This window comes from Ptychodera flava, chromosome 8 (assembly GCF_041260155.1).
Source record: "Ptychodera flava strain L36383 chromosome 8, AS_Pfla_20210202, whole genome shotgun sequence".
Lineage (NCBI taxonomy): Eukaryota > Metazoa > Hemichordata > Enteropneusta > Ptychoderidae > Ptychodera > Ptychodera flava.
Genome location: NC_091935.1, coordinates 36,915,393 through 36,942,111, shown reverse-complemented (window position 1 = coordinate 36,942,111; position 26,719 = coordinate 36,915,393). Strand labels below are relative to the sequence as shown.

Here is a 26,719-nt window from a genome sequence, read left to right as displayed (position 1 = left end):
GCGACAAGGTCTGGTAGCCCATGCATGAATGAAGAGGTTTCTTTTTGTGAAGGATATTTTATATCTAGACAATGAACGATTTATTTTGCATGATTCTATCCAGGAAGTGAATTTTCTAGTCATTTGACATCAATACCTGCAGATCATAGCCTTAGGAGAACGGTATACCATGTGCAGTGGACAACGGTGACGCCACAAAGTTTCACGAATTATTCACACATACGCAGAGCTTATATGCAAATTTTGATGTTCGCAATGACAACGACTGTTCTTGAACTTTTAAGTAACTTTAAGTAGAGCAGTCTCTGTACTGTGAAACTTTCTGTGTTTAGACCTGGAAGTGATGAGTGACAGTGTTTGCCATTATTTTATGAAAAATAACAAATCTCATACGATAGCATTTTAGGCTATTGCTTACTTGAATAACGTAATAAAGGCACTTTTCCCGACTGTAGGGAGCGATTAACGGTTTGTGTACAGAATTAAATTATTCAAGCATTTCTACAGCAAGGCTGTGGGAAGGAGATCAAGACAGCTTGTTTGACTGTATGATGAGAGATAGTTCTTCGGCTCTGGTCGTATGGAAAGACAAGAAACTGAATTTACCAACGATATGAACATTTAAAAACTAAGAATCTAGTCTATACAGGATTTATATTTATCTTTCTTGCACACTACAAAGATGGAGGTACAAGCGAGATTACTGTATTTTCTGGTTGGGAGTTTCACTTGTTGTCGTTGCTTTGCTCATTTTTAACACTTCCTTTGTTGTGTTTCGCACCTCCTGCACCCTTTTGTCTCCTGTGTACATAGCTTTTTACAGTGAATAATTATGTGGGTACGTTTGTTTTGGGCCACAGTCCTGTGATTCAGTTTTTGCACGGAGCACGGTTACCGTACCCAAACGCGCATGGGGATACAAGCAAGATGGTCTTTGCTTAGATTTCTAGTTTTCGAAAACTGATACTATATACCACTGATCGAATTTAGGAATACAACCTATTGCATGCTGTAATGTTTACCATTGAAGATGGAAACGGCGACTATTGTCTTGCAGCACCGACTCTGATAGTTGCAAAGGCGCCTGATATATTCATGAAAGCAATAATACATGACATTTTGTGCAACAACTTCTCTAAGGCTCAATGTGTTTAACTTGAACTGTGATAAATCAAAGACAGAGTTTTCCATCATCATACCGTATGTTTGGAATAGTGGAATCAAATGTAAGAATTAATTTGTCAAAATTGGTTAAATTGTGAATGATCAAGGGTGGAGGTGGGCTGAACCATCGTGGCGCAGTGGTAGAGTCCAAGCCTTTGGAACCATAGTTACTAGAAGTCAGGCCGAATGAATAGAGTTCAATACCCGCACAGGCCCCAATTTGATGCATAGACACTTGGTATGCACCTTCACTTGTCATGTCAGTACGAGCTACCAAAGACAGAGCAAGGCGAAAACCAAGCCCGAATACGGTCCCGAGTCTGCAAAGCAGTCTGTAGTCATTTATTATTATTAAAATGGAGACAGTGGTTTCCATGGTTGGTATAGTGTTGTTTTTTTTCTTTAAAAATGCTTTTATTCTTTGGAGGTAGTAAGTTATAATATATACTTTGTTCTGCTTTCATGACCCATTATCATTATCACTTTGAAAATATGATGGAAAAATGTGTGCAAAAGTTGGAACAACCTGGAAAACTCTTTCCATGTAGGATATCCCTATCTAATGCACTCCTTGGTGAGAATGGAAGTTCTCACCAAGCACTGTGAGATTGGTGATTTTCATGGTGAGAATAAATTCACCGGTGAGAATCAACCAGACTCGTTGTTCAGTGGTAAGCAGGGCTCGAAATTAACTTTTTTCCCTGGTAGTCCCATTGGGCTACCATTTTCTGAAGTTGGTAGCCCAGTGAAAAGGTCTGGTAGCCCCTGCATGAATGAAGAGGTTTTTTTGTAAAGGGTATTTTTATTTATATCTAGACAATGAAACATTTATTTTGCACGATTCTATCCCGGAAGTGAATTTTCTAGTCATTTGACATCATTACCTGCAGATCATAGCCCTAGGAGAACGGTACAGCATGTGTAGTGGACAACGGTGACGCCTCAAAGTTTGACGACCTATTCACACATACGCAGACTCAGCTTAAGCAAAGTTTGATGTTCGCCATGACAACGACTCTTCACTCAGCTCGTGTAAAAATAACATGGCTAAAAATAGATTGGCTATGAATTTCAGCCTCGTTCAACGTTTGCAATTCCTTTGTGTTGACAGATATAGGGGTTTGGATTTTTACGAAATCCTGGTCGCAGTTATTCTAATCGTGTCCATGGATCCGTCCAAGGCAGTGGCTGGTCGTCAAGGTTACCTGTTCTCGTGGTGAGTTCTGTACTTTTCTAGATCACGATCCCGTCGGTACGAAAATCTCCGCAGGTATTCCTCCTTCAGCATCTGCCGGAGGGACCTCAGAAAATTCCGGGCTGAATTCGCATCGAGGAAGACTGAAGTTCAAAAACAGAAGGAACGCTTGACTGACAAATATTAGTCGTGTATGGTTACTTCACCAACTCCAACCTCGCCCTAAACAACGACAACACGACCTTGTGATCAGGGTCAGAGGTGATGGTGCACCCATTCACGAATGAATCTTTCAGTCTAGGAGAACTAATGTGCATGCGTATTCGACTCTTTTAGCGTGCAGGTAGATGGCAAATAATGGTATCCAGAAGAATAATCATTCCATGAAAGGATAAATCAACGCCTGGAACATGATGTACACATATATACATATATGCATAGTATGTACATACACACACATACACACACCCACATATTTACACATATATATATATATATATATATATATATATATATATATATATATATATATATATATACACATATATACACACCTACATACTACATTCATACACACCGACATACATTCATACATACATACATTCATACATACATACACACATCTCTCTCTCTCTCTCTCTCTCTCTCTCTCTTCTCTCTCTCTCTCTCTCTCTCTCTCTCTCTCTCTCTCTCTCATATATATATATATGTGACAGTCACCAGTAGAAATCGAATATTATGTCACTTGTTCCAAACGGAGATAGAGCGCACTGAACATTCGTATGCGTACGTACGCGTGTACGCTGTACGTAAGCACATGTCTACCTACGCTGGGATGGTAGATGATCAAATACGCAAGTAGTCCTTGCTTCCGTTGTTGAGATAATTTCAAAAATGTCAAAAAATGTAGCATTAGTATGTTTTGAACGTTAATAAAATATGGAAAGTAAAGGAGAAGTTCCGCATTGCACGTAGTTGAAACGAGCAGAGGTCGTAGTTCAGGTCATGTCATTATGTGCCCCGGAAGTTTTACATGATGTCAACATTCAGTCATGGACCTCGAGTCATTGGACATGTACGGAATTGGAATGGCATGGCCTTATGGAAGTTATGGCATGGACATGGCTCTTCCTTAGTGAAGGCTGAATAGGTACGTATATTTAATCAGCTAATAGTAATTTACAACCGCCAACAATAAAATGAAACAAGACCGGGTGAAATTCAGCTAGCCTTTGCTGAAACACGTTCTCGATATGTTCGATTCACGTATTGATTTGTGACAGCTGAGCCACTTTCCAAGATCAGTCGCCGTCAAACACATGTAATCATGTCTCTTGCGGAACACAAATTCAATGTTGTTGACTTCAAGAAGAAAATGAGCGAGATTAGTCTGAGTTTTCGCATCATGGTCATATAGCTATCGAACCCACATGTTCAAAACAAAGGAAGGTGACAGCAATATTAAACACATTCACTCGGCTCGGATTTTTTTGTGTACATGTAATATGTGAAGACGTCCTAAATCATGTTTAAAACTGGTTGAAGTCTTGTTTAGGCTGCTATCGTTATGAATTATTTTCTCAGTCTGTCGCATACCTAGCTATGAAATTCATAACTTTGAAAATAGACTGATTTCACTTCATTTTGACGATATGCCGACTCGGCGCATGGCGCCCCCATTGACTACTCGCTTGGATGATTGACATTCGATGCGTGTCGACCCAATTTATTTTCGATAATTTGTATCACTATGTGTTTTCGTTTAGGTTAGCATGTGTTTTCTTTCAGGGTAGATAATGGTTGCCATGGGATGATCCAGTCCGAGAGTATAAACAGACCAGCTTGCAGTTTGTGTTGTCAAAATTATGCTGACGTGTTTGAACAGACCCATCACTGCAGTCTAATAACGTGAGTATACTTGTCTGTGTTTGTACAGCTGATAATATAATTGGGGGCTAGAGTTTTGTTTCAACTAGTAGTAGTACTGCTCATTATTCAGACTTAAAAAAAATCTGTTTTATTGCCTTGGCACTCAGTTCAATAAGATGGCCTGGGTTTATTTGTATGTTGTTTGCAGTAATTCATAAAAAGCGACTTGATCAGAAAGTGAACTAAAATAATAGAAATATTTTGAAACACTAAAAATGTAAAATCAATTATGTCACTGTTTGTTTTGATAACTGGCATGCAGGTAAGTTCTGTTGTGGTAGAGCATGTGTTCAGATTTTCTGTGGATGAAGCAGATATTTAGTAGATTTTGGTCATGTTCCTTTTTTTACTGTCAGAAAACCTTGTTCAAGATTTCTACTTTATGAATTGATTGACTGAATTCTAGAACATTTATGCCCAGCTTGGACTTACAACAGTAATTTGATAGCTAGCTGAATTACTGTACAATTACTTTGTCACTTTAGTTCAATCTTGACAGTTGTAGCATGCTAGCAGGCTACACCTACCTATTTTGCGTAGAAAAATTCTCATTAAGATTTGATTGCAAAACCTTTGACTGTTCTTAAATCCTAAAAACTTATTGTTATTTACTAATCAATTTTCTTTTCATTCTTTCAGGTTCAAGTGCCATGTGTATAAATTGAAATTAATTGTTCTGATGCCAACATAGTTTTCCATAGCTGCCTAAAGTACTTGCTGTCCACATTTAAAGTAAGTGTCATTGTTGTATATAAATATCATGTCACAAAGGTCTGCATTGTTGATTATATACCAGAATTTCCTGTCAGATGGTAATAAAATATGATGTAGAAAATATATTTCAAGTTATTTTTGACATAGCAGACCATTTTTAGCAAATATTTCCAATATGAGCCACACTGAAAAGGTTATGCTGCCAAAAGAAAAGACCTTTGCACTTGGTATCTGGTGTTATGCTGTGTATCTCCTCCACATATCTGTAGTATTTAGTATTATCATAACTGTGAGTTAACACGAACCCGGAATGGCCTGCCATACACCTTGGGCTCCAAAATGCATATCAGGGCCATAAATATTATTTGTACTGTGTGTGTTAATCCAATGCATCTTTGGATCATGGTTCCAAACACAATGACAGGTGCAAGCACAGAACCTTTTACTTGATGTTTACACTTCAGCAGTGTAATTTCATTCAGGAGATTGTGTGGTATTGAATGATGCCAGACATTTGGTAAACAGATTTATACACCCGGACAATACTTATATCACACAGAGTCAAATTGGACACAATTCCAGATTAGCATGTCTGTAACAGGGTATCATCTAGTGATTGAAGCTCTCACTGTACATAATGTTTATTTCAAGAGATGTCAACTAACTGAACCAACACTAGCTAAGGAACTGATCAACCTAGGCAGCTAATCATTGCATACTTTATTTGTCAGTTTGATATTTCCAAGACAGCTGAAAAAATTGATTTTATTTTGTTCTTATATCTCAGTATGTCACAAGAGGAATCCCAGTGCTCCAGCTACAAGAGTTCACAAGACTCAGACTTTTCTCCATCTGCAAGAGAAATCAGAAGTGAGAATCAGTTAGAAAATTATTTGGAAGGATTTGCAAGAGGGGCATACATGTTAAAACCACAGCTTTCCAGACATTTACAAGAACTTGACAGAAATGAAAAGGCTCCAAGATATCCATGTAGCAAGTGTTCCCCCATTCTCAACAGTGCTAAGGAGAGTTTCACATCCATTATACATCCTGCTGATCAACTCCTTAAATGCCAAGCATGTTACCCACATCCCAAAAAGAGACAAAAGCATCATCGAAACATCAGCAAAGAAAATGAGTGGCTCCTCGAAAATGTGTTTGATGTACTTGGGAATTATCAGTTTTGTCAACCATGCGTAGTTCAAGTTTTAGGAGTAGGTTCTGAAAGATTAGCAAAGTTACGAGAAGTTAAAAGAAATCTACAACAGGAACCCACAAAAATAATCACCAAGCAAGAAGTTGTCAATCAGAGACTTGAAAACAATGTCATAATGCCACGTGCAGTCCAAGAAACCTTTCATCAGTGGTGGTCCACTGTCGGTGAAAATGAAAGAGTGGAAGTCATTGCAGAGAAACCACAACATGGACTGGTTGGAAAACCAAGTAATCACGCAAAGACAGATCTACAAGAACAGTTTCTAAGCTTTGTTGACATGAACAGTCAACACAATGGCAGATCTAATTCATCATTGGTTCAGTACTTTTTCACACCCAAATTTAGTAGGATTAATACTCCAAAGCCTGATGAAAGTAATTTTGACATTAAAATGAAATCATCAGTTGTTGGTGAGTTTAACCGTACACAAAATGAACAAGGCAAGTCAACATGTAGAAACTCTTCTGCAAAAAGATGGCTAGATGGACACAGACCAAAACATGGGATTATGCCACATCAAACTGATTACTGTGATACTTGCAAGGAATTGCTTCAAAGGATCTCCTCAACTACAGCCATCATGAGAAGAAAAACTCAGTCTGGAAATGCCGATGAAGAAGAAATGACTAAACTTGAAAATAACAAGAAATCAGTGGAAGAAGAATTACAGAAACACAAAGAACAGGCTCAGCAAGGATACAGATACTACAAAGACACTGTAAACAATGCTACACTCAAGGTGAAAGAATAAGGCAGCTTGAAGATAAAGACAATTTGTCAGCTGATGAGAGGGCCGAACTTGATGATCTTAAAGACAGTTTTGTTGCTGTGTTGTCCCTCGATTATCAAATGACTAAACAGATACCATACTGGGGTAGATCAGCCCAACCTGCAAGTACCTACTACAAAATGAAACTGAATGTTGACATTTGTTGTATCGTTGATCACTGTACTGGACAGGCCCATATTTTCCTGTTTGATGAGAGACTTGGACCAAAATGTGCAGACCACACTCTGTCACTACTTACCAGGCATGTCAATACTAAAGTACCAGACTGGGTAGGAGATGTCCAAGTTTTCATGGATAATGCAGCTATCAACAAAAACAAATATCTCAGTGGATGGTTACAAGAGATGACATCAAGGTTTAACTCCTGTAGAGCCTCCTTCATGCTACCGGGTCACACAAAGTTTATTCCAGACTGGGTTTTTGCCGGTATTGCCCATACTTACCGTGTGAGTGATGTATTTACCATGCCGGAACTTCTAGACATAGCTGGAATGTATGGCAATGCAAATATCCTGTCAGGGGCAGATGACATTAGTGAATGGAGAGATGTTATAACATCAAAGTATTCTGACTTACCTGGTATCCAGCAGTTGCATGACATCAGAGCTTGCAGACAACCAAATAGTGTGAGATGCGAAGTCAGAACACTGTGCTGGGATGGAGATTGGCAGCAGAGTCCTCAAATAGTAAGTATACTGCACTACTCTTAAACTTCTGAAATATGCATCCATAAGCTGGTACAGGTCAGTTGACAACAAGCAAAATTTAGCATAACTTAGAAATGCTTTAATACAGGTATATCTTTTGAAGTACTGATCAAATTTGTCACGTAGAAGTATCTGGATTTTGTATCTAATTTTTTTTTCTGATATATAATAGTAATAAAACCCATTCTGCAAAAAAATGTGAGTGTATCCGTCTCATTGACGGTATTTTTATGTTATTCAGTTTGTACAAAGCTATTTATTCACTGTTAATGAGACGATATGCTCTGCATGGCTAGATAATCTGACATATTTGATCGTGTCTTTGCTCGTGTATTTGGTAAATTGTGTCAGGTTTTTTCTGATATTATACCATTGAATCTGTGGAGTTGTTAAAAAACCCTTACTTTAAACATGTTTAGTGTACATGTCTGTGTGTTGATTATTTTCCTCTTATATTATGAAAATGAAATTAACAGGCAACTTTGTTTATAATATTTCATTTGTATTTTCTCCCAGGTAATTGACCCCAGTGCAGATGTTGTACCTGTAGCATACCGTCAACTCCATATTATCTCCACAGCAAAGAGACAACATGTGATCACCATGTACAACAGATGGATACCCGAAGAAAGAAGACTGCCATTTCTACCAGACAGACCAGTATAATATGTGCATAGTGACAGTGACTTTGCTCACTTTTATGGAATATATAAAGTGACTGTCTACTGTCTTTCTTCTCAAGTGGACTTGTGATAATTATATGAAACCATTGGACATTTTGACCTGAACCCATGTCTGTGTTCACTCCATAGATTGCAGAAAAAATAGTTTCCATGGAAATGTAAAATTATTATAGAGCTCAATTGAAAAGTTTATCTACTAGCATGGGATGTATACAGTGACTGTCTTTCTTCACATGTGGACTTGTGATAATGATATGAAACCATTGGACATTTTGACCTGAACCCATGTCTGTGTTCACTCCATAGATTGCAGAAAAAATAGTTTCCATGGAAATGTAAATTATTATAGAGCTCAATTGAAAAGTTTATCCACTAGCATGGGATGTATACAGTGACTGTCTTTCTTCACATGTGGACTTGTGATAATGATATGAAACCATTGGACATTTTGACCTGAACCCATGTCTGTAATCGCCTTACGGATACTGTTGCAGTAAAATAGTTTCCATGGAAATGAACAATTGTTTCCATGGAAATGTAAAATTATAAGAGATAAGTTGTTCGTTTGTCTACTGATATGGGATGTATACAGTGACTGTCTTTTCACATGTGGACTTGTGATAATGATATGAAGCATTGGGCATTTTGACCTGAACCCATGTCTGTATTTGCTTTACGGATGATGTTGCAGAAAATTGGTTTCCATGGAAATTTAAAATTGTCATGAAGCTCAGTTGAAAAGTTTGTCCACTAGTAATAATAAAGAATTGTATGTTTTTAACCTGAACCCATGACAGTGGTACATAGTCATTTAATTTTCAAGGCTGTTTTTGCTGCAATGCCATATGTACTGTTGTGGAAAATTACTTTCCATTGTGAAATCCCAAAGAAGTCTCTGAAGAATATACGACCGGTAAAATTGAAAGTGTTGTCATTCTCTAAATTTTTGTGTTTCGAATTCTTCTTTGAAAGTATTATCAAAATGGGTAATAATATATGAGGGTCATCGCACTCGTTGTGAGATACAAGACCATGAATTTCAACATTTATGAGAAAAAATGCTGAGTGATCATTTGTTCACCCACACTTTTTCTATGGACAAAATCATTTAATGCTGTTTATCTCAAGCTTAAGTGTGATGACCATGCAATTTTATTTTATCACTATTATTTATTTCTTTTGACTGACCTTTTCTGCAAATTTTCATGAAAACGACAATAGTTCAAGTTCATGTAAACCAGCAATTCTAAATGTAATCCTATGAGAAGGGGTAAATTCCACACATGCTTAATACTCGTACATCAACTCTTTTCTTATTCCCATCTGAAAATCGTTACCATGGAAACCAATTTTAAACAGAAATCCATGAATCTTAATTTTTCATGTCAGTACAAGTAAAACATTCTTCGTGTGATAGTAATTCTATAACTGTAAATGCAACTTTGCTATTGCCAATCAATTTACATGTCTCTCAGTGCAGAATGTGTGGCTGAAGATGTACCGGTACTGTACAGTGGAGTGATGTGAATGTAAGTGCTTCTGTATGGCTTTTCAAAGGCAAATTTTACATGGAAGTTAATGAAATAAAACTGTGAAACTTTGCACAAACAATATTTGGTTAGTGTTCTTTCCATTTGTGTTAAAAACTCTATTTTGATAAAAGTGACATAACATTGATTTCTACTGGTGACTGTCACATATATATATATTAACGACGCTGATATGTGATGTAGGCAACGTCGGACTAGACGAATGTTTGATTGGTGTTGGCTTTCAGTCTGTAGGCTATTTATGAATAACAGTTTCAATTAGTGTACGGTAAATGTCTTCATCGATCTAGAAAATGTCAGACATAGATCAGTTGTGCAACATGAGCTCACTTTTAAATGACAATTTCACTGAGGGAACGCTATAAAGGATTGGATATATTTCATCGCCATGGTTCCTCATATAAATAGTATTCACTACAGTTTGTGTTAATTTGGAAGCACTTACCCGATTTGCCATGCCACTCTGCGATATAATTATTGCCAAATCCATGCAACCTCTCGTCTTGCGCGAGAACGTTTTGGTCGACCTGGTGAAGAAAGAATGGAATATCTCAATAGTTGTTTACGCGCTCTTGTCTTCCGTCGTTAGAGAACGTACGGATAAAGAGAGCAGTTTGGATGTTTGTTCGTCTGCTTCCAGATTTTCCTACCTCTACTTCCCATTACCTTGAAGCTCTGCATTTCATCTGCATCCGTGAGGGAGGTGTGCACAGCCAGGACAATGTAAATGTGAAGGCATACGAATAAAAGCCAGTGTATCTTCATTTTATCAGTGCCTGGCTTTCAAGGGAAAAAAGGGTGATGTCCTGAAATAATCAAACATAACATGCCAAACTAACAGTCCTTACTGAAACGTTAGGCTGTAATGAAAGCTACTGCTGCAATGATGAAAAAAGTCACCAATATCCTGTTCTCTGCAGGCTACTTACCTCTGGATATTATTTCTGTTTTATTGGGACTGCTTAACGCTACAATTTTCTTTCACTATAGCAACCATCCCGGTGCCAACCTACCATTGGACAGTGTATGTCAATGACACGCGGTAAAGTAAAGACAACATAACGAATGCTGAGTGCATGTATTGATATAGCTAGATCAGATTTCTTAGAATCAAATGGTTTTATGAATTTTTCATTATTTAGAGCTCATTTGTTGCTATTTCTATAGCTGATATGGGTCGCTTTACGTTGCCTTGGAGCTAGAAGTATCCTGTGACGAGCAGTTTCGCAAAAAGTAATTCGCCTTATTTTCCCAATAGTGTAGACAGGCTTCAAACGTATGGCACGGCCGTATGGATAGTGTTGCACTCAAGGGTAGAGGATAATAAACGCTGACGCACGACTAAAGTACTACAGACCTCCTCCCTCTCCCCCTCAAAACGATGGAAAAAATCAATGACGTCAGGGCGTTGCCGCCACTCACACGTACACACGACATGCTACTGCAGATCGCGTGTACTGTATACAAAAATATTTGACACATTTCAACGGCGTAAAAGTGTGGCAATTTTCACTTCACATTTGTCTTTTCAGTAGGTCTTTACCATTTTATCTCTTTATACTTTCTCGATGACTGAACAATTATAATAGGGTTCTTGCAGCTCAGATGTACTTTGTATCAATCTTGAACCAAAGAAAGGGCAGTCTCTCCCGATCCTTGTGTTCTGTTTTTCTCCCAGTATTGTCATATGGCCTTTGATTAGACTATTATATGAAAATAATAATCGAATCTGGCGCATACAAAACGAAATGAGCTCTTATGCACCCTCCCTGAATGATGCATTTACTAGGTCATGAGTCAGCCTTTGTTAGCGACAGCCCCTAACAAAATAACAATGCCCTGTACGATTACTAAAATCATAGAAAAAGAGAGCTCGTCTACAGGTTTGATTTATTCGTAGTGCGAGTCGTTTTGGCAATTCTGATATGGACGGTAAGATTACAGGTAAAACAGACCAAGAATGATAGATGGTATGTTATGGTAAGGTATGATAGATGGTATGATCTGCGAGCCATGTCAGGACTAAATCTGAGGTACAGAGTTTGTACAAATTATAATCGTAACTTTTTACGATAATTGTGCGTTGGTGGTTAGTTTAAGTACTGAGCGACCATCATGCTATCTTAGAGTATTAAGTATCAGATTTTTGAATATTTGTTTAATTTTAGAGCTATTTTAAGTTTCCCTTTAAAGATGCAAAGAGCTATCGTTTTTTTGCAAGAAAAGAATAACAATTCTATTGAAGACGTTGAGTCATAAGTCATAAGAGTGATAAAACAAACTTTGTGGTGATGACAAATTTTACAGAGAAAATTTCCTGAAAAAAAACAATTACAACTTTCGTTCTCTTCTGGGCACAACATTAATCAGGCTCGATGGCATTATTAGGGGCCCAAGCCTACCGGCGTGGGCCCCTATTGGTTTTACTGGAGTTCAATATTCTTCTTCTTCTTCCTCATCTTCTTCTTCTACTGTCACTTTTTTGTCACTCTTGATCTCAGAAACCGCATGACATAAACTTCTAAAACTTGCAGTGATAATAGCTACTTAAGGGTACTCGTGCATATTATCCTTAAAATTTTGATTGGTCATGTGACCAGGTGGCCATATTGGATTTTCCGAAATGGCATTTCCTGCTGACCTAGGGGTCTAGTCAGTTGGAAATTTTTTATATAGCAAGCATGACCTAAGGTCTTAAGAATTGGCAAATAAAATTGCATGCGGTCACGTGACCTTGGCCGCCATATTGGATTTTCGAAAAATACCATTTTAATCGTTAAAAATCTTCTTCTCCAGAACCAACACACACATTGAGCTGAAATTTTGCTCATGTCATCCTTAAAGTGATCTCTTTCAAGTTTGCGAAAGGCGTTTCGATCGGTCACGTGGTTTGTCCGCCATTTTGAATTTTGAGAAAATTGTGATTTAATCTTTAAAGATCTTCTTTTCCAGAACCAACACACGGATTCGAGTGAAATTTGACAATATCTCAAGTGTAATCTCTTTCAAGTTTGCGAAAGGCGTTTCGATCGGTCACGTGGTTTGGCCGCCATATTGGATTTTCCGTAAAACATGCAATTCCAGGTGAAATGTACAGTAACTATGAGATGATGTTCAAAATCTTACTTTTCCAAGCTCGAATTTTGCACATAATATCATTAGTGCAAGAACTTTCAACCATGTTTACCGCTTGGGCCCCGCCAACGCTGCTTGCAGCTTTAATTATTTTTTTTTTCTTGTCAGATATCCATCTCAAAGTTGGAAAAAGGTCAGAAGATATATCCTAGCTACCTATGGCAATTCTATCACCCTTGCATTAAGTCAGAAGATTTATCTAGCTACCTGCGGCAATTCTATCACCCTTGGATTATTTTCATGGTTTTAATTTCAAACTGATGTGATACCATAATCATGTGCCCGGTAAAACATATGTATCTATACATGTTATTACTTGTTTACAAGGCTGATGGATGAACTTGAGTGACGTAAATAATAACTTGGTATTAAACCTACCCCAAAATGTGATTACAAGTGTCACAGTTCTTTGGCGGGCGAGACACCGCGAGGGCCCCCACTCAAATAACAGTATCAAAAACCTGATGTGAACTGAAAATGCTTACGGCTTGGGCCCCTATTGGCTTTACTGCAGTTCAATATTCTTCTTCCTCTTCTTCGTCCGTCACTTTTTTGTCACTCGTGATCTCAGAAACCGCTTAGCGTAAAGTTCTCAATTTTGCAGGGCTAATAGGTACTTATGTACTAGTGCACATTACCCTTACAATTTTGATTGGTCACGTGAACTGTCGGCCATTTTGGATTTTCTAAAAACCTAAAAAAATTGCTTCTATAGAAAATTTAGAGTCTATTAGATTTGATTTTTTTGTGCAGTGAGCGTCACCAAAGGTCTTGCAAATTTGCAAATAAAATCATGTGCGCTCACATGATCTTGGCCGCCATATTGGATTTTCAAAAAATACCAATTTAATATTTAAAAATCTTCTTCTCCTGAACTAACGCACCGATCTAACTAAAATTTTACACGTATCATCTATAGTGTGATATCTTTCAAGTTTGCGAAAGCAATTTGGATCGGTCACATGGTTTGGCCGCCATATTGGATATTGTGAAAATCACAATGTAACGTTTAAAAATTTTCTTCCCCAGAACCAATGCACCAATTGAACTGATATTTCACACTTATTATCCCTGATTGTAGTTCTTTCAAATTTGCGAAAGGCATTTTGACCAGTCACGTGGTTTGGCCGCCATGTTGGATTTTGTGAGAATTGCAATTTAAGCTTTAAGAATCTTCTTCTCCCGAACTAACACACCAATTGCACTGACCTTTTACCCATATCATTCTTACTGTGAGCACTTTCAAGTTTATAAAAGGCATTCGGATCGGTCATATAGTTTGGCAGCCATATTGGATTTTGTGTAAAACATACAATTACCAGTGAAACCTACATTAGCCGTGAGATAATGTTAAAAAATCTTCCCTCCAACAACCAAAATACTTTTTCAAGCTTAAATTTTTGACACAGTATCATCAGCATAAGAACTTTAAACCTTTGCAACCGCTTGGGCCCCGCCAACGCTGCTTGCAGCTTTAATTATACATTGCAGTCGTGTGTAAATTTGAACCTTTGCCACATGTTTGCAACTTCATTGAAAGTGTTATGACCTACGTAATGATCAATATTCACCACAGATTAATTCTAAAGGTCATTAAATATTCAAATATGTAAATAGCTGAAATAAAAAAATTAATTTGACTGCTGTCATTGTATCACCACTTCATATATCAATTATAATTGCCTTCGGTCAAGTCCTTCAAACTATATATGCCAAACTGAAGGCTCATTAGATATGCAAATTATAAATAAGCTGACATGAAAATGCGAAATGACTTTCGATATTGGTATAACCTGGTTTAATCACCAATGTACATAGCATGGTTTGCCAACTTTTATCAAATAAATCCAAGTATATATCCCCAATTAGGAAAGTTCATTAAATATGCAAATTAGGAATTGGCTGAAGTAAGCATGTTAAATGACTTTCAATAATGTCGTATCATAGTATTTTTAATGTACAAAGCAAGTTTCGTCAACTTTGGTCTAGTCAATAGAGATAAATATCCCTAATTAGGAAATTTCATTAAATATGCAAATAATGAATTGGAAGTAAAATTCCTTAATGATTTTCAGTAATGTTATATCATAGTATCTTCAATGTACATAGCAAGTTTCATCAACTTTGGTCAAGTCAATTCAGATATATATATCTAATTATGAAAGTTTATTAAATATGCAAATTAGGAGTTGGATGAAGTAAAAATGCTTAATGACTTTCAATGATGTTAAATCATAGTATCTTCAATATACATACTAAGTTTCGTCAATTATGATCGAGTCAATCCATATATATCCCTCATAAGGACAGTTCATTAAATATCAAAAGTACCAATTATCTTTCATGTCACCCCTTAATATCTTTCACAGCTGATATATCTTGGTGTGATCAACCATAGACTCTCGAGAAAAAGAGAGAGAGAGAGAGAGAGTCTATGGATCAACATTTGTAGCAAATCTCATCAAATTGTGTGCAGTCGTTCTCAATGTATATCCGTTTTTTTTCTAAAATCATTAATTATGCAAATAAGCAAAAAGTGAGCAAGCCACACCCACCAAAAACTAATCAGTTCGTGCCATTTGCACACTGAATCTGTACCAGATTTGATTCTGATCTAATGAGCCGTTTTTGAGATACCGAGACACACAGACATCGCTGCGACATAAGCTCACGAGTGTGAACACGTGAGCTACAAATGCTGGAGGACGATTCGGAAGCCAGAAGCGCCCTCTAGCGACGGACGTCCCAGCGTCTGTAACGTCAATATTTGCCTTCAATACCATTGACTCAATCAGCAACAGCAAAAGAAAATGAAACAACTCTTCCATTTAAAAATATAACAATTTATTAAGAAAAATAAGTGAAGATTTATACAAAACTGTAAACGGCCTTACATCAGTAAAATCTTTCGCTTTATATTATTACATTGCGCATTACAGTTAATAGTTCTATACCAATCACCTAACCTACAGACGTGAAAACAAGTTAATAAGAGGAAGGTGTTTCTCAAGGAAAGCTGACTTCACAAAAGCAGGATGCTTTAAAAATATCTCTCCTCCACGACAACAAAAGAATGCATGTTGTAATAGAAGCGTCAGCAATGTACTAAGTGAAATGAAATTCGAGCAATGCAGCAATATTTACTAATCTGTAAATGTAGACTCACCCCCCCCCCCATCTAAAATTAACTATTTTAGCAACAGACAGGTAGTTTTCTAAACTCCACTCGAAGGTTATCGATTTGTTCTCTTAATTGTCTGTCGCTTGGCGTACTTTGTAACCACGCTTCAGCCTCTTGCAGAATCTTGTCCCTCTTGAGACGGAAATGAGTCTTGATGACGCCCTCAAAGGCAGGTGATGGATTCCGAAGTTGAGCCAATATTGCATATTTTATATTGTTAACTCTGACCCCTATTGAACAAAGTAAAATGAAAGTAAATTAATAGCGATAAATTAAATTCGTTTACTAATTAATTAATTTCCGAAAATTACTTGACTCCTGACTTAAGAAATTTTCTTTTTCTCATAAAATAACTACAATAATATTAACATTTCTGTGCGGTTTTTTCCGATTAAATGTAATACATCTCAGAGGTTTACTGTTGAATTGCAAGCTTGATCAATCTTATAAAATGTACTTGTGTAGGCTTTTGTACTTAAAGACCCAGTAGTTTTAGATGCTTTGACAAGTTTGTTTCGTGTATCAACATTTATACATGCAATCTAATAGTTGAAAACGTGGTGTTGGTCCAGCCCCGGATACGAATTATCCAGGTCTGGAAATATCACACAAGTACAGTCTGTGTCGTCAAGTAGAATACTTAGTATTTCAATATGTTTGCAGAAAAAAAAGAGAAAAAAACAGAAATATCGGAAAAACTAAAAGTTTCATATATTAGGGCTTTAATAAGAGGATCTGTTTATGGCGTAAAGATAGGTTTAGACTTTGCCACTAAGGTTACGTTGTTGCCCAAACACTAAAAAAACATGACTGTACAAGGACTTGCGGGTTTTGGCAACTTTCACACTCAGCGACAAATTTTGCAATGAACCGTTATAATCATCATGTCGCGTGATTCTGACCACGTGACCTTTCTCTTTTGACAATATTTCTTACCTTGGTTGTACGTTTGGCTGTTTCGTCGTCCGTAGTCTGTACGCATCTGGGATTCGTAACCCGGCTCGTTGAAGTACGGTTCGGAAACTAGAATCAGAGACTGTATGGAGACCAACAGTTGAAGAACTGTCGACAGTTCTGTCCAAGTTTCACCGCCTTGTCCGGACCACGTACCCAACAACGACAGGCACACCTTGCCACAGCTGTGAGGAAAGAAATCGTGAATACGTCACATATTTATCGTTTAAGCATACATTAAAGAAAAATCTTCATGACAAAGTGCTTGCATCTATCCTGATATCCCATTTGTTGTCGAGTGTAAGGTCCAACTGTCATATTTAAAAAAAAATCTGGATTTCATGCTTCCTTGGTGGTGCTACCGTACTGCAGAGCTAAACAATGCTGATGGCTTTCATGTGATAGTGGTTTTGGATTTAGTTTTACAAAGTTCTGCATACATGTTATACGAAAAAGATAATGCTTTTCTGTTTGCATCTCGGGCTGTCTAATTTGCAGGTCTGTTGAAGCTTGCAGATATATAGAATAATTAAGATGTAAATACGCATTACTGGAGGAAAATGAAACAGCAGTACGTACTTGTAAAGGTTCGGGTTGAATCTAACAGCGCCGCCACCGGTGGTCTGTAGATGAACTTGAGGTGGAACGCTGGGGTAATTGTGGGGAAAGAATATATCAAAAAGATAACATCCACCGGAGTAGGGAGTGTCTTCAGGTCTGAAAACGAATAAAGAAAGATAGATAGCAGCAAAGGATTATAAAAAGTGAAAGTGAACGATGAAATGACTCATTATTCCCAATCCTGCCACCGAAATCGCTTGTACATTGGGTTATGCATAGTAAGCTTACAAGACCACAATTACGCTGGCCAAAATCGTCAGTTTTATACAGAAATTCAATGTTTTTAAAGATTTGACAATTACGCATGGAACATACAGTCAGTTGTATTTTGAAAAGTTAAATGAACGACGTTGACGGTTATTGTGCGGGGAAGGTGGGGGTCTGCAGAGATGAACACTTTACACGATATGCTCAAAGTCAAGTTTCCGATGGTAGGCCTACATATTAAGTTGTATTCACGTTAGCTGGCGATGAAAAGTACATACGAATGACAAGAGCGTCCACATTACAGAGCTGCTGATAACTGATCAGTCATTCACCTGTTACTTACCCTACGATTAATGCTTGCATCAGGTTCATTTTGCTGTCATCCTGCAAGTATTCAAAAGGAAGGGACATATTGTCATTACCACTTGGGTCAACGATAATGTTTGCATAATATTTCAACTGACCAAATCACCATTTTCATAAGACTGATAACGTCAACTTTATACTAACCGTTCTGACAAATATTGCTGAAGATAGATGTAATGGCAGTGATGAAGATAACGATGCATATTCTTGCGCCAGTCTAAACATCTGAAAATAAAACAGCGTTCCACAAGTTTTAGAATGATGCAATATTTTAAAACATGCATAAAGTAAAATGAAATTGTCGTCAGAAAAGTATCTCTTATACTGTTAGGTATTCGAGCCACTTCATAGGATAGATGAGTATTTATATTAGCCTATGTTTCATTCATAGAATATTCCTAATATGGTAGTGGATCGCATCATAAAATGTATGCATATTCATTGGTGAAACTCTGGACCGTTCTTTATTGAAACCAAAGGTGACAAACATTGTAATTGGGACCACTCTATGGTATTTTTGAGGGAGAGGAGCTAGGGCGGAAAAAGCACAGAAATGCGGATTTTCTTTACTTTTTCCTTTGTTTTCTATTTAAATGAGCATCGCAATAAAAAAAATACTTTTCGTTTTCAGGGCACGCACGACTGCTGACGAAAGTTTGCATGTGATATCGACAGAACATCTTTCTATCCACTTACTAGACGTGAGTCCAGCCTACCATGATGGTTATAAGTTGCAAATCGATGCGAGTGAGGTCCAGTCATCGGTATTTCACAACTTTTAAACTGTACATCTCGCAGCTCTCTCTTGTATCTAGCTTCCAAAGACTCCTTTTAAAAAGGAAAGGAATATGTTATTTGCATTACACTTTCAAATTCGCTGCAAAAAGCAATCAAACACTTAAAACTCTAGTTTCCTTTTGTCAGTTTCCTCTTGCATCAATTTGAAAGGGGAAAACAGAAGTATTATTTTTAAAAAAAACGCCCCTTCCTTACCTGTCTAGGTGTACGTCCACAAGCAACTTCAGACGTGTGGCCGACTTTGACCTTCGTCTTGGCTACACGTTTATCACAACGGGCACTGACCGCACGTGACACCATATCAAACACAGCCAGAAACGCCCTAATGGTGAGAAAACGCAAGGAATTATTTGAAGACGCCGGTATTAAACAAGGACAAACTTAAATCACTTAGATGAAACAAATCGGAACCGATCATAATAAACAGTTGCAACATTTAGTCCATACATTCATCATTTACAGAAAATTGTTAGGCCAGAATGCAAATACACACATTTGTACCTTTGTACTTTTGTACATACATACATACTTCAGTACATACATACATACATACATACATACATATATACATACATACATACATACATACATACATACATACATACATACATACATACATACATACATACATACATACATACATGCATGCATGCATGCATGCATACATGCATGTATGTATGTATGTATGTATGTATGTATGTATGTATGTATGTATGTATGTATGTATGTATGTATGTATGTATGTATGTATGCATGCATGCATGCATGCATGCATGCATGCATGCATGCATGCATGTATGTATGTATGTATGTATGTATGTATGTATGTATGTATGTATCTATATGTATGTGCACGTACACGTGAGTTTGTGAACGTTCCCAGCGTTTTACAATACTACCTGAAGTTCACAGGGAATAGTAAAAGTCAGTTCAGAGAAACTGATGAAAGGTAGGGCTTTTTCTATTTTCCTCAAGTCGGTTTGAAGCAGGAAAGTTGGTTAGTTCTTGGTCGGGTTAAGAAGAATTTAATATATTTCAGATAACTATCGTTTGTGTAATACCTAACCATTGTCAAATTTAAAGCGTTTTAATACCATTTGCAGTAATAGAGCGCGAAGCCACTGCAGTGAACTGCAATAAAACTGCTTACACTAATTAGTTTCAGCTGTAGCCGTGGCCACTTTGGTGTTGAACAAGGCTACTTGATAAAGACCAAAAAGTCTGTTTGTACAAAGGCAAAACTAGCTCTGTCTGAGGCTCGAGTTGTAAATGAGATTACGATTGGCACCCTGTGTTCAAGATTAAGATACAATGTAGCATTACCATGCACTGGTCCATGTACAAATCTTTTTTATTTCAACTTCCCCAGACAAACTGTCTGCATGGGACATACAATGTTGTCGACTTTGCCAGCTGGCTACAGCTGAAACTAATTAGTGTGAGCAGTTTTATTGCAGTTCACTGCAGTGGCTTCGCGCTCTATTACTGAAAAGGGTAGTATTACGATCTTACTTTGCAAGAACTTCTCCAGTTGTCCGCTCATCCGAAGACTGGTACATGTACGGTGACATGGTTCCTGCCACTTGCTCGATAGCTCCGAGAAGATCATTCACACTGATCGTACCTGCAGTTTGGCCCCTTGATTGGGTCATTACTGGCGGGTAACTCTGAGTGACTGCAACGGTTCCCTTGCCGGTTCGTTCAAGTAGCTTCTTTGCCTGTATTGTATGGAAATGTACTTATTTCTCTATTGACTTTGTCATCAGGAAAGTCTACTGCACCGTTTCACTGTCAACGATGTACCTTTCAGTAATAATCTTAATAATTTGAATGGAAATAGGGAAGCAAATCTACTCCCTTTTTGAATATTTATTTATTTATTTATTATTTATTTATTCATTTCGGTAAACGCCCATTTACAGGCACCGTAAAAATCAACTATTATACAAAAAGACAAAACCGAAGTACAAAGAACAAGTCATCGTTGATGACACAGTCCCCACTTGTTAATGGGTATTTTGATTACAGGTCCTCAGAGAGGATAGAGTCCTCTTCATTAGGTCTGTGATAAAAATACTTTTGAATGAATTCGCTTGATACATGTCTGAGTTATGGTTCAGGACATGAAAAAAATCGTAACAAAATGGTCGCACAGTGGCCATATTGGATCGCATCACAAAACAAATTGATGTGCATAGCTATGACATTGGTCGATGTCCTTGTACCAACTTTGAATAAAATTGGTCGAAACATGCGGATATGCCTGAGAAATGGCTCTGTACATGAAAAAATCGTAATAAAATGGCCGCCTGGCGGCCATATTGGATCGTATCAAAAAACAGATTGACGTACATATGTATGACATAGATCAATGTCCTTGTACCAACTTTGAAAAAAATCGGTTGAGATGTGCCTGAGTTATGGCTCTGTACATGAAAAATCGTAATAAAATGGCCGCCTGGCGGCCATTTGGATCGTATCACAAAACAAATTGCCATGCACAGCTATGACATTTGTCAATAAGCTTGTACCAACTTTGAATAAAATCTGTTGAAACGTGCCTGAGTTATGGCTCTGTACATGAAACAAACGTAATAAAATGGCCGCCTGGCAGCCATATTGGATCATATCACAAAACAAATTGACGTGCATATCTATGACATTGGTCAATGTCCTTGTACCAACTCTGAATAAAATCGGTCGAAACATGCCTGAGTAATGGCTCTGTACATGAAAAAATCATAATAAAATGGCCGCCTGGCGGCCATTTTGGATCGTATCACAAAACAAATTGATGTGCATATCTATGACATTGGTCAATGTCCTTGTACCAACTCTGAATAAAATCGGTCGAAACATGCCTGAGTAATGGCTCTGTACATGAAAAAATCGTAATAAAATGGCCGCCTGGCGGCCATATTGGATTGTATCACAAAACAAATTGATGTGCATATCTATGACATTGGTCAATGTCCTTGTACCAACTCTGAATAAAATCGGTCGAAACATGCCTGAGTAATGGCTCTGTACATGAAAAAATCGTAATAAAATGGCCGCCTGGCGGCCATATTGGATCGTATCACAAAACAAATTGACGTGCATCTGTATGACATTGGTCAATGTCCTTGTACCAACTTTGAATAAAATCGGTTGGAACATGCCTAAGTTATGGCTCTGTACATGAAAAAATCGTAATAAAATGGCCGCCTGGCGGCCATATTGGATCGTATCAGAAAACAAATTGACGTGCATCTGTATGACATATGAAGTAATCCTTGTACCAAGTTTGAATGAAATCGCTCCAGGCATCTCAGAGATATCTGCGTGAACGGACGGACGCACGCACGCACGCACGCACGCACGCACGCACGGACATGACCAAACCTATAAGTCCCCCCGGACGGTGTCCGTGGGGACTAACAAATCAAAACTAAAAAACACCAAGGATAGAATAAGCAAGATAATCATTCACAAAAAAAGGATAAGATAACTATGAAAGCCCGTAAGGGACATTTTGTATAGCAAATAAAATTATGTCGTGAGCACGAGATAATAAAAAACATCGAAAAGAGTTACAAGCAGGCTGTACAAATTAGTCTACTAAAGGGAGAAACTAACTAGACAAATCAATGAGTACGTCTACTTTGCGGATGTCATTAAAATTGTTTGTAAACCTTAAAATAACAGAGTACTTTCTTAAGTTGATTCTACTGGTATAGACGTGAAAGTCACATGGTGTGGTAATTGGCGTCTACAAGACACATTAAAATATAACTTTGAAAGAAAATACGGACAGTTGTACTAATCGTTAACAATTTTATGAATAATACAAACATCCAATAATTTGCGCCTCCCTACGTGAGATTACTTTGCCTGTTACATTATATATTACTGTAAGTAATGCCAGACCACGTACCTCGCTTTCCAGGACTTCCAAGTATTCATAGACAGACTGCTGTTGGTGAGGTAAGGCACAGAGTAGACCAACTAACTTGGGTTGAACGGCTGTGTATAAAGTGGGATTATTTCGTTATTTATAAACACAGCTGAGAGTGACAGAAAGAGAGAGAGACAGAGACAGAGGTAGACAGTGACAGAGAGACAAAGGCAGAGAGACAGACAGAGAGACACAGACAGACAGACAGACAGACAGACAGACAGACAGACAGACAGACAGACAGACAGACAGACAGAAACGAAAAAGGGAGACTGGGAGAGCTCGTAAGACTTATTGTAAATGCTCATATGTATCTAGTGAAAGAAAGAAGTTATTTATATCTTTCTCCGAAATCAGGTTAAAGATCTGCTAGGATGTATGGTTGGCCCCAGCAATAACAACAACAAACAATTCAGAGATATAATCATGTGGCATATATATTCAAGATTTGAGCACAAACTGGAGATGATTGACTTACCAATTTCTTTAATGACCTCGAGGATGTATTTGTATATCTAAAAGTAAGTAAGAGGCTTTGATTAGTCTAGGGATACAATAAAATACATGTATCCGTAAAAGGGATAGCAAAACTTCCATATACATGCAAAACCATGAAAACAGAAGCATCTATACTACGACAATCGGCTTTGAAAATGTTCATTATGGTTTCCTCTTCCTAACAACGTATCTAAGAAAACTTTTGTAATCTAATCTGCAAGGAATATGATAACGGTGTAGATGCAATAAAACTACATATTTATCAAGATTTCTGTATCCGTTTACACTTCCCTAAAACTGTCCTTATTTTCCTTATTCAATTCTTTTGACGTGCGAGTGTAAAGAAAATTCAAGATTAAATAGAAAGCTTACGTTTCAGACCACATTGCTGATCGCTATGACCGTTATCAATTATTAAAATGCAATAAATGTCTTATTCCATTGACTTACCATTGCATGTCGATTGAGTTCAAGAAATGTTACACCCTTTAAATATTTCTGAAAGAACAACAGAAAAAACTTGAATACATCAATCGGCAGTTGCAAATACAAAAAATATGCGCGAATCTTGTACAAACGATTATAACTGCAGCTTTTAAAAACTTTGTTGAGAATTATCGTCTCCCTGCAAGAGTCAGTACATTGTTAGTATCATGGATGAAAAGTTGTCGTCACATCTGCGCATGTGCTATTTTCTGGCTGACAAAGTCAAAACAACCCCAAAATTTTAATGCCACAACAGGGTATAACACAAGATTATTTGTTGTAACTTTTCTTCCACTCCAATATACATTTGTTCCGCGCTTCTTTGGCGTATCGGACCCATGTGACCTTTGAGCGCAGTGCCGACGACTGTGCCCCTTTAATGAACTCACCTCAAGGAATGGCACCAACACAGAGTCTTCCAGAATACGATAAAGGCCGGGAATCGGGTCGGCAACTTGTTGTCGGGTCCCTCCTGTGGTGCCGTGACTTTGAAGAAATTCTCTGATGCTGGACAATGTACCGTTCAGGGCTGACTCTATTTGCTTGTCTTTCTCCCTCTGATCACGCATGTGTGCCGGCACATTCCAATCTATACAGGAAGAAAACCAACATCCGTCAACATATGGAAATACTATTCCAATAGTATATGAGAAACACCAAAATCGAAACCATAATAAATATAGCATAATATTGCTGGATTCAGTTTTACCATTCAACCAGTACCCTATTTTTGAATAATGCAGCGTTTTTTCACTTGATCAGTTTAGAGATTGCCTGCGGTGTCTGACTCGACAATCCTTGAAGAACGGCATTGAATATGCAATGATCGTAAGATGTACAACATTTATTTCAGTTCTTTACATACGTATCTGTTTTGAAAGGCGGGTGTTTTGCAAGGTTTCAAGTGACTGCTACACACCTGGTCGTTGACTGTGTCCGAATCCAACTCCTCTTGACCAATATTCGTTTCCATAGGCATTCTGTGGCAATAGGTAGAATTGTCACGTGTTAGCTTAAGCATCGTAATGCCTCGACATCCTTAAAAAATTCAAATTGTTGTTTTTTCTAATTTCAAGATCCGTTAAAGTTGGCAAGAGCATCTTGCTGATAATACATTGATACTCGTCAATTTCATATGTGTACTATATCAGCACAGATGAACGAAAACTCATACGAATAAGCTAAGTACAATATCAAAATATCAAAGAATTACTGTTCAGGAAAGTGTACATTTCTCGCTTGCATCTCTTGTAATGTAATTTTGCATATTTTCAAATCGTTTGTTCTTTTTTCTGATTCTCAAGGTACGATGTCAAAATAATTGCCCCTACCCTAGAGCTCTGAGATGTCCGTAGTGACTGCTTCACACCCGGAGATGGTTTTTTCAAGTCGGCTCTGGGCTGTGTTTCACTGACCTGCGAAATTGTGCAAGTTACATGCATTTCGTTATAGCTGCATCACCAACATAAAAACCACAGTATAGATCGACATGACAACAGATGAAATGACCTTTCACCTCACTTCCGCAGAGTTCGCGACGACGCATGCGCCAGACAAAAGCACCTTTTCACTTCACTGGCTTTCTTGCGTGTGCTTTGTCGAACGACTGCAGTGCATAACATTGTTTTTCGTAGTCCTATATCGAAATTTCATGTCACCCTATAACATAATCAATCGCTCCTTGCTTATCTTTTATTTGTCTCGTATTCCATGTGCAGCAAAGATAGATTATATTTTGCTCTTGTACAGAACTTGAAATATCTAAAAGTATCTGTTTAAATTTCCAAATTTCCTGAAATTGTCTCATTTTGGTCAGGAGACCGACTCATTATTTCACAACAAATTTAAAAAATGTTTCCTTTGAGCATTTGGCAGGCTCCCCACAGCTCTCTTTCGTGTCAAGCCCTGAAACCAAAAGGATTTAGATTTAAAATTTTGCTCAAAGGTTTCCTCGAGCAAACCTTAACCTCTTCTACTTCAAAGACAAGAAGAATATCAGGTGTCGCCATGTAAAGTTTGAGATATTGGGAACAAATTACCTCAAATGTACTGACATTTTAGCTCACGTGTGTAAACACGTGGGCTATTTTCATAGCGATGTCTGTCTGTCTGTCCGTGTGTGTGTGTGTGTGTGTTAGTGTGTGTGTGTGTGTGTGTGTCTGTCTGTCTGTCTGTCTGTTTACACGATAACTCAAAAACGCCTGAACGGATTCAAGTCAGATTTGGTACACAGGTACCATGTGCTACTTGCAAGAACTGATTAGATTTTGGTTAGTGTGGCTTGCATATTAATGAAGTTATGCAATATCGTTTTTTTTCATACAATGGTTTCCCTATGGAGACGGTAATGACAGTGTAGACATATATCAAGAAATACTGCACAAAATTTCATGAAACTTTTCACAGATGACAATCTAAGAACATTATGATGATACTGTGAGTGTCATGTCAATTATCTTCTCATTTGCATATTTAATGAACTTTTGTTATTAGTGAGATAACTCTGAAATTCCTGCACCAAACTTGATGATACTTGCAACAAATATTGATATGATATATATCTAATTACACTTAGAAGTATTAGGCAA

At 37.6% G+C, this 26,719-nt stretch overlaps 2 protein-coding genes across 2 annotated transcripts in view; one reads left to right on the top strand and one right to left on the bottom strand.

Moving 5' to 3' along the window:
- Positions 1–3,074: 3,074 nt before the first annotated feature.
- LOC139139216 (uncharacterized) lies at positions 3,075–9,306 on the top strand. The gene is made up of 5 exons (XM_070708052.1): positions 3,075–3,509; positions 4,148–4,267; positions 4,928–5,020; positions 5,790–7,694; positions 8,232–9,306. The coding sequence occupies exons 4-5, from the start codon at positions 7,068–7,070 to the stop codon at positions 8,379–8,381; spliced, it is 777 nt and encodes a 258-aa protein (XP_070564153.1). The 5' UTR covers positions 3,075–3,509; positions 4,148–4,267; positions 4,928–5,020; positions 5,790–7,067; the 3' UTR covers positions 8,382–9,306.
- Positions 9,307–15,910: 6,604 nt separating this feature from the next.
- Positions 15,911–26,719, bottom strand: part of LOC139139247 (probable ubiquitin-conjugating enzyme protein 17) — a 15,886-nt gene continuing 5,077 nt past the window's right edge. The window contains exons 3-16 of the mRNA XM_070708090.1: positions 25,463–25,546; positions 25,051–25,111; positions 24,521–24,720; positions 24,096–24,143; positions 23,626–23,662; positions 23,127–23,215; positions 20,723–20,928; positions 19,406–19,532; positions 19,109–19,240; positions 18,557–18,637; positions 18,390–18,430; positions 17,798–17,935; positions 17,201–17,403; positions 15,911–16,494 (exon numbers count right to left, since the gene is read on the bottom strand). Coding sequence (XP_070564191.1) covers positions 16,277–16,494; positions 17,201–17,403; positions 17,798–17,935; positions 18,390–18,430; positions 18,557–18,637; positions 19,109–19,240; positions 19,406–19,532; positions 20,723–20,928; positions 23,127–23,215; positions 23,626–23,662; positions 24,096–24,143; positions 24,521–24,720; positions 25,051–25,111; positions 25,463–25,546 — 1,665 coding nt within the window. The 3' untranslated portion in view covers positions 15,911–16,276. The remainder of the gene's footprint in view (positions 16,495–17,200; positions 17,404–17,797; positions 17,936–18,389; positions 18,431–18,556; positions 18,638–19,108; positions 19,241–19,405; positions 19,533–20,722; positions 20,929–23,126; positions 23,216–23,625; positions 23,663–24,095; positions 24,144–24,520; positions 24,721–25,050; positions 25,112–25,462; positions 25,547–26,719) is intronic.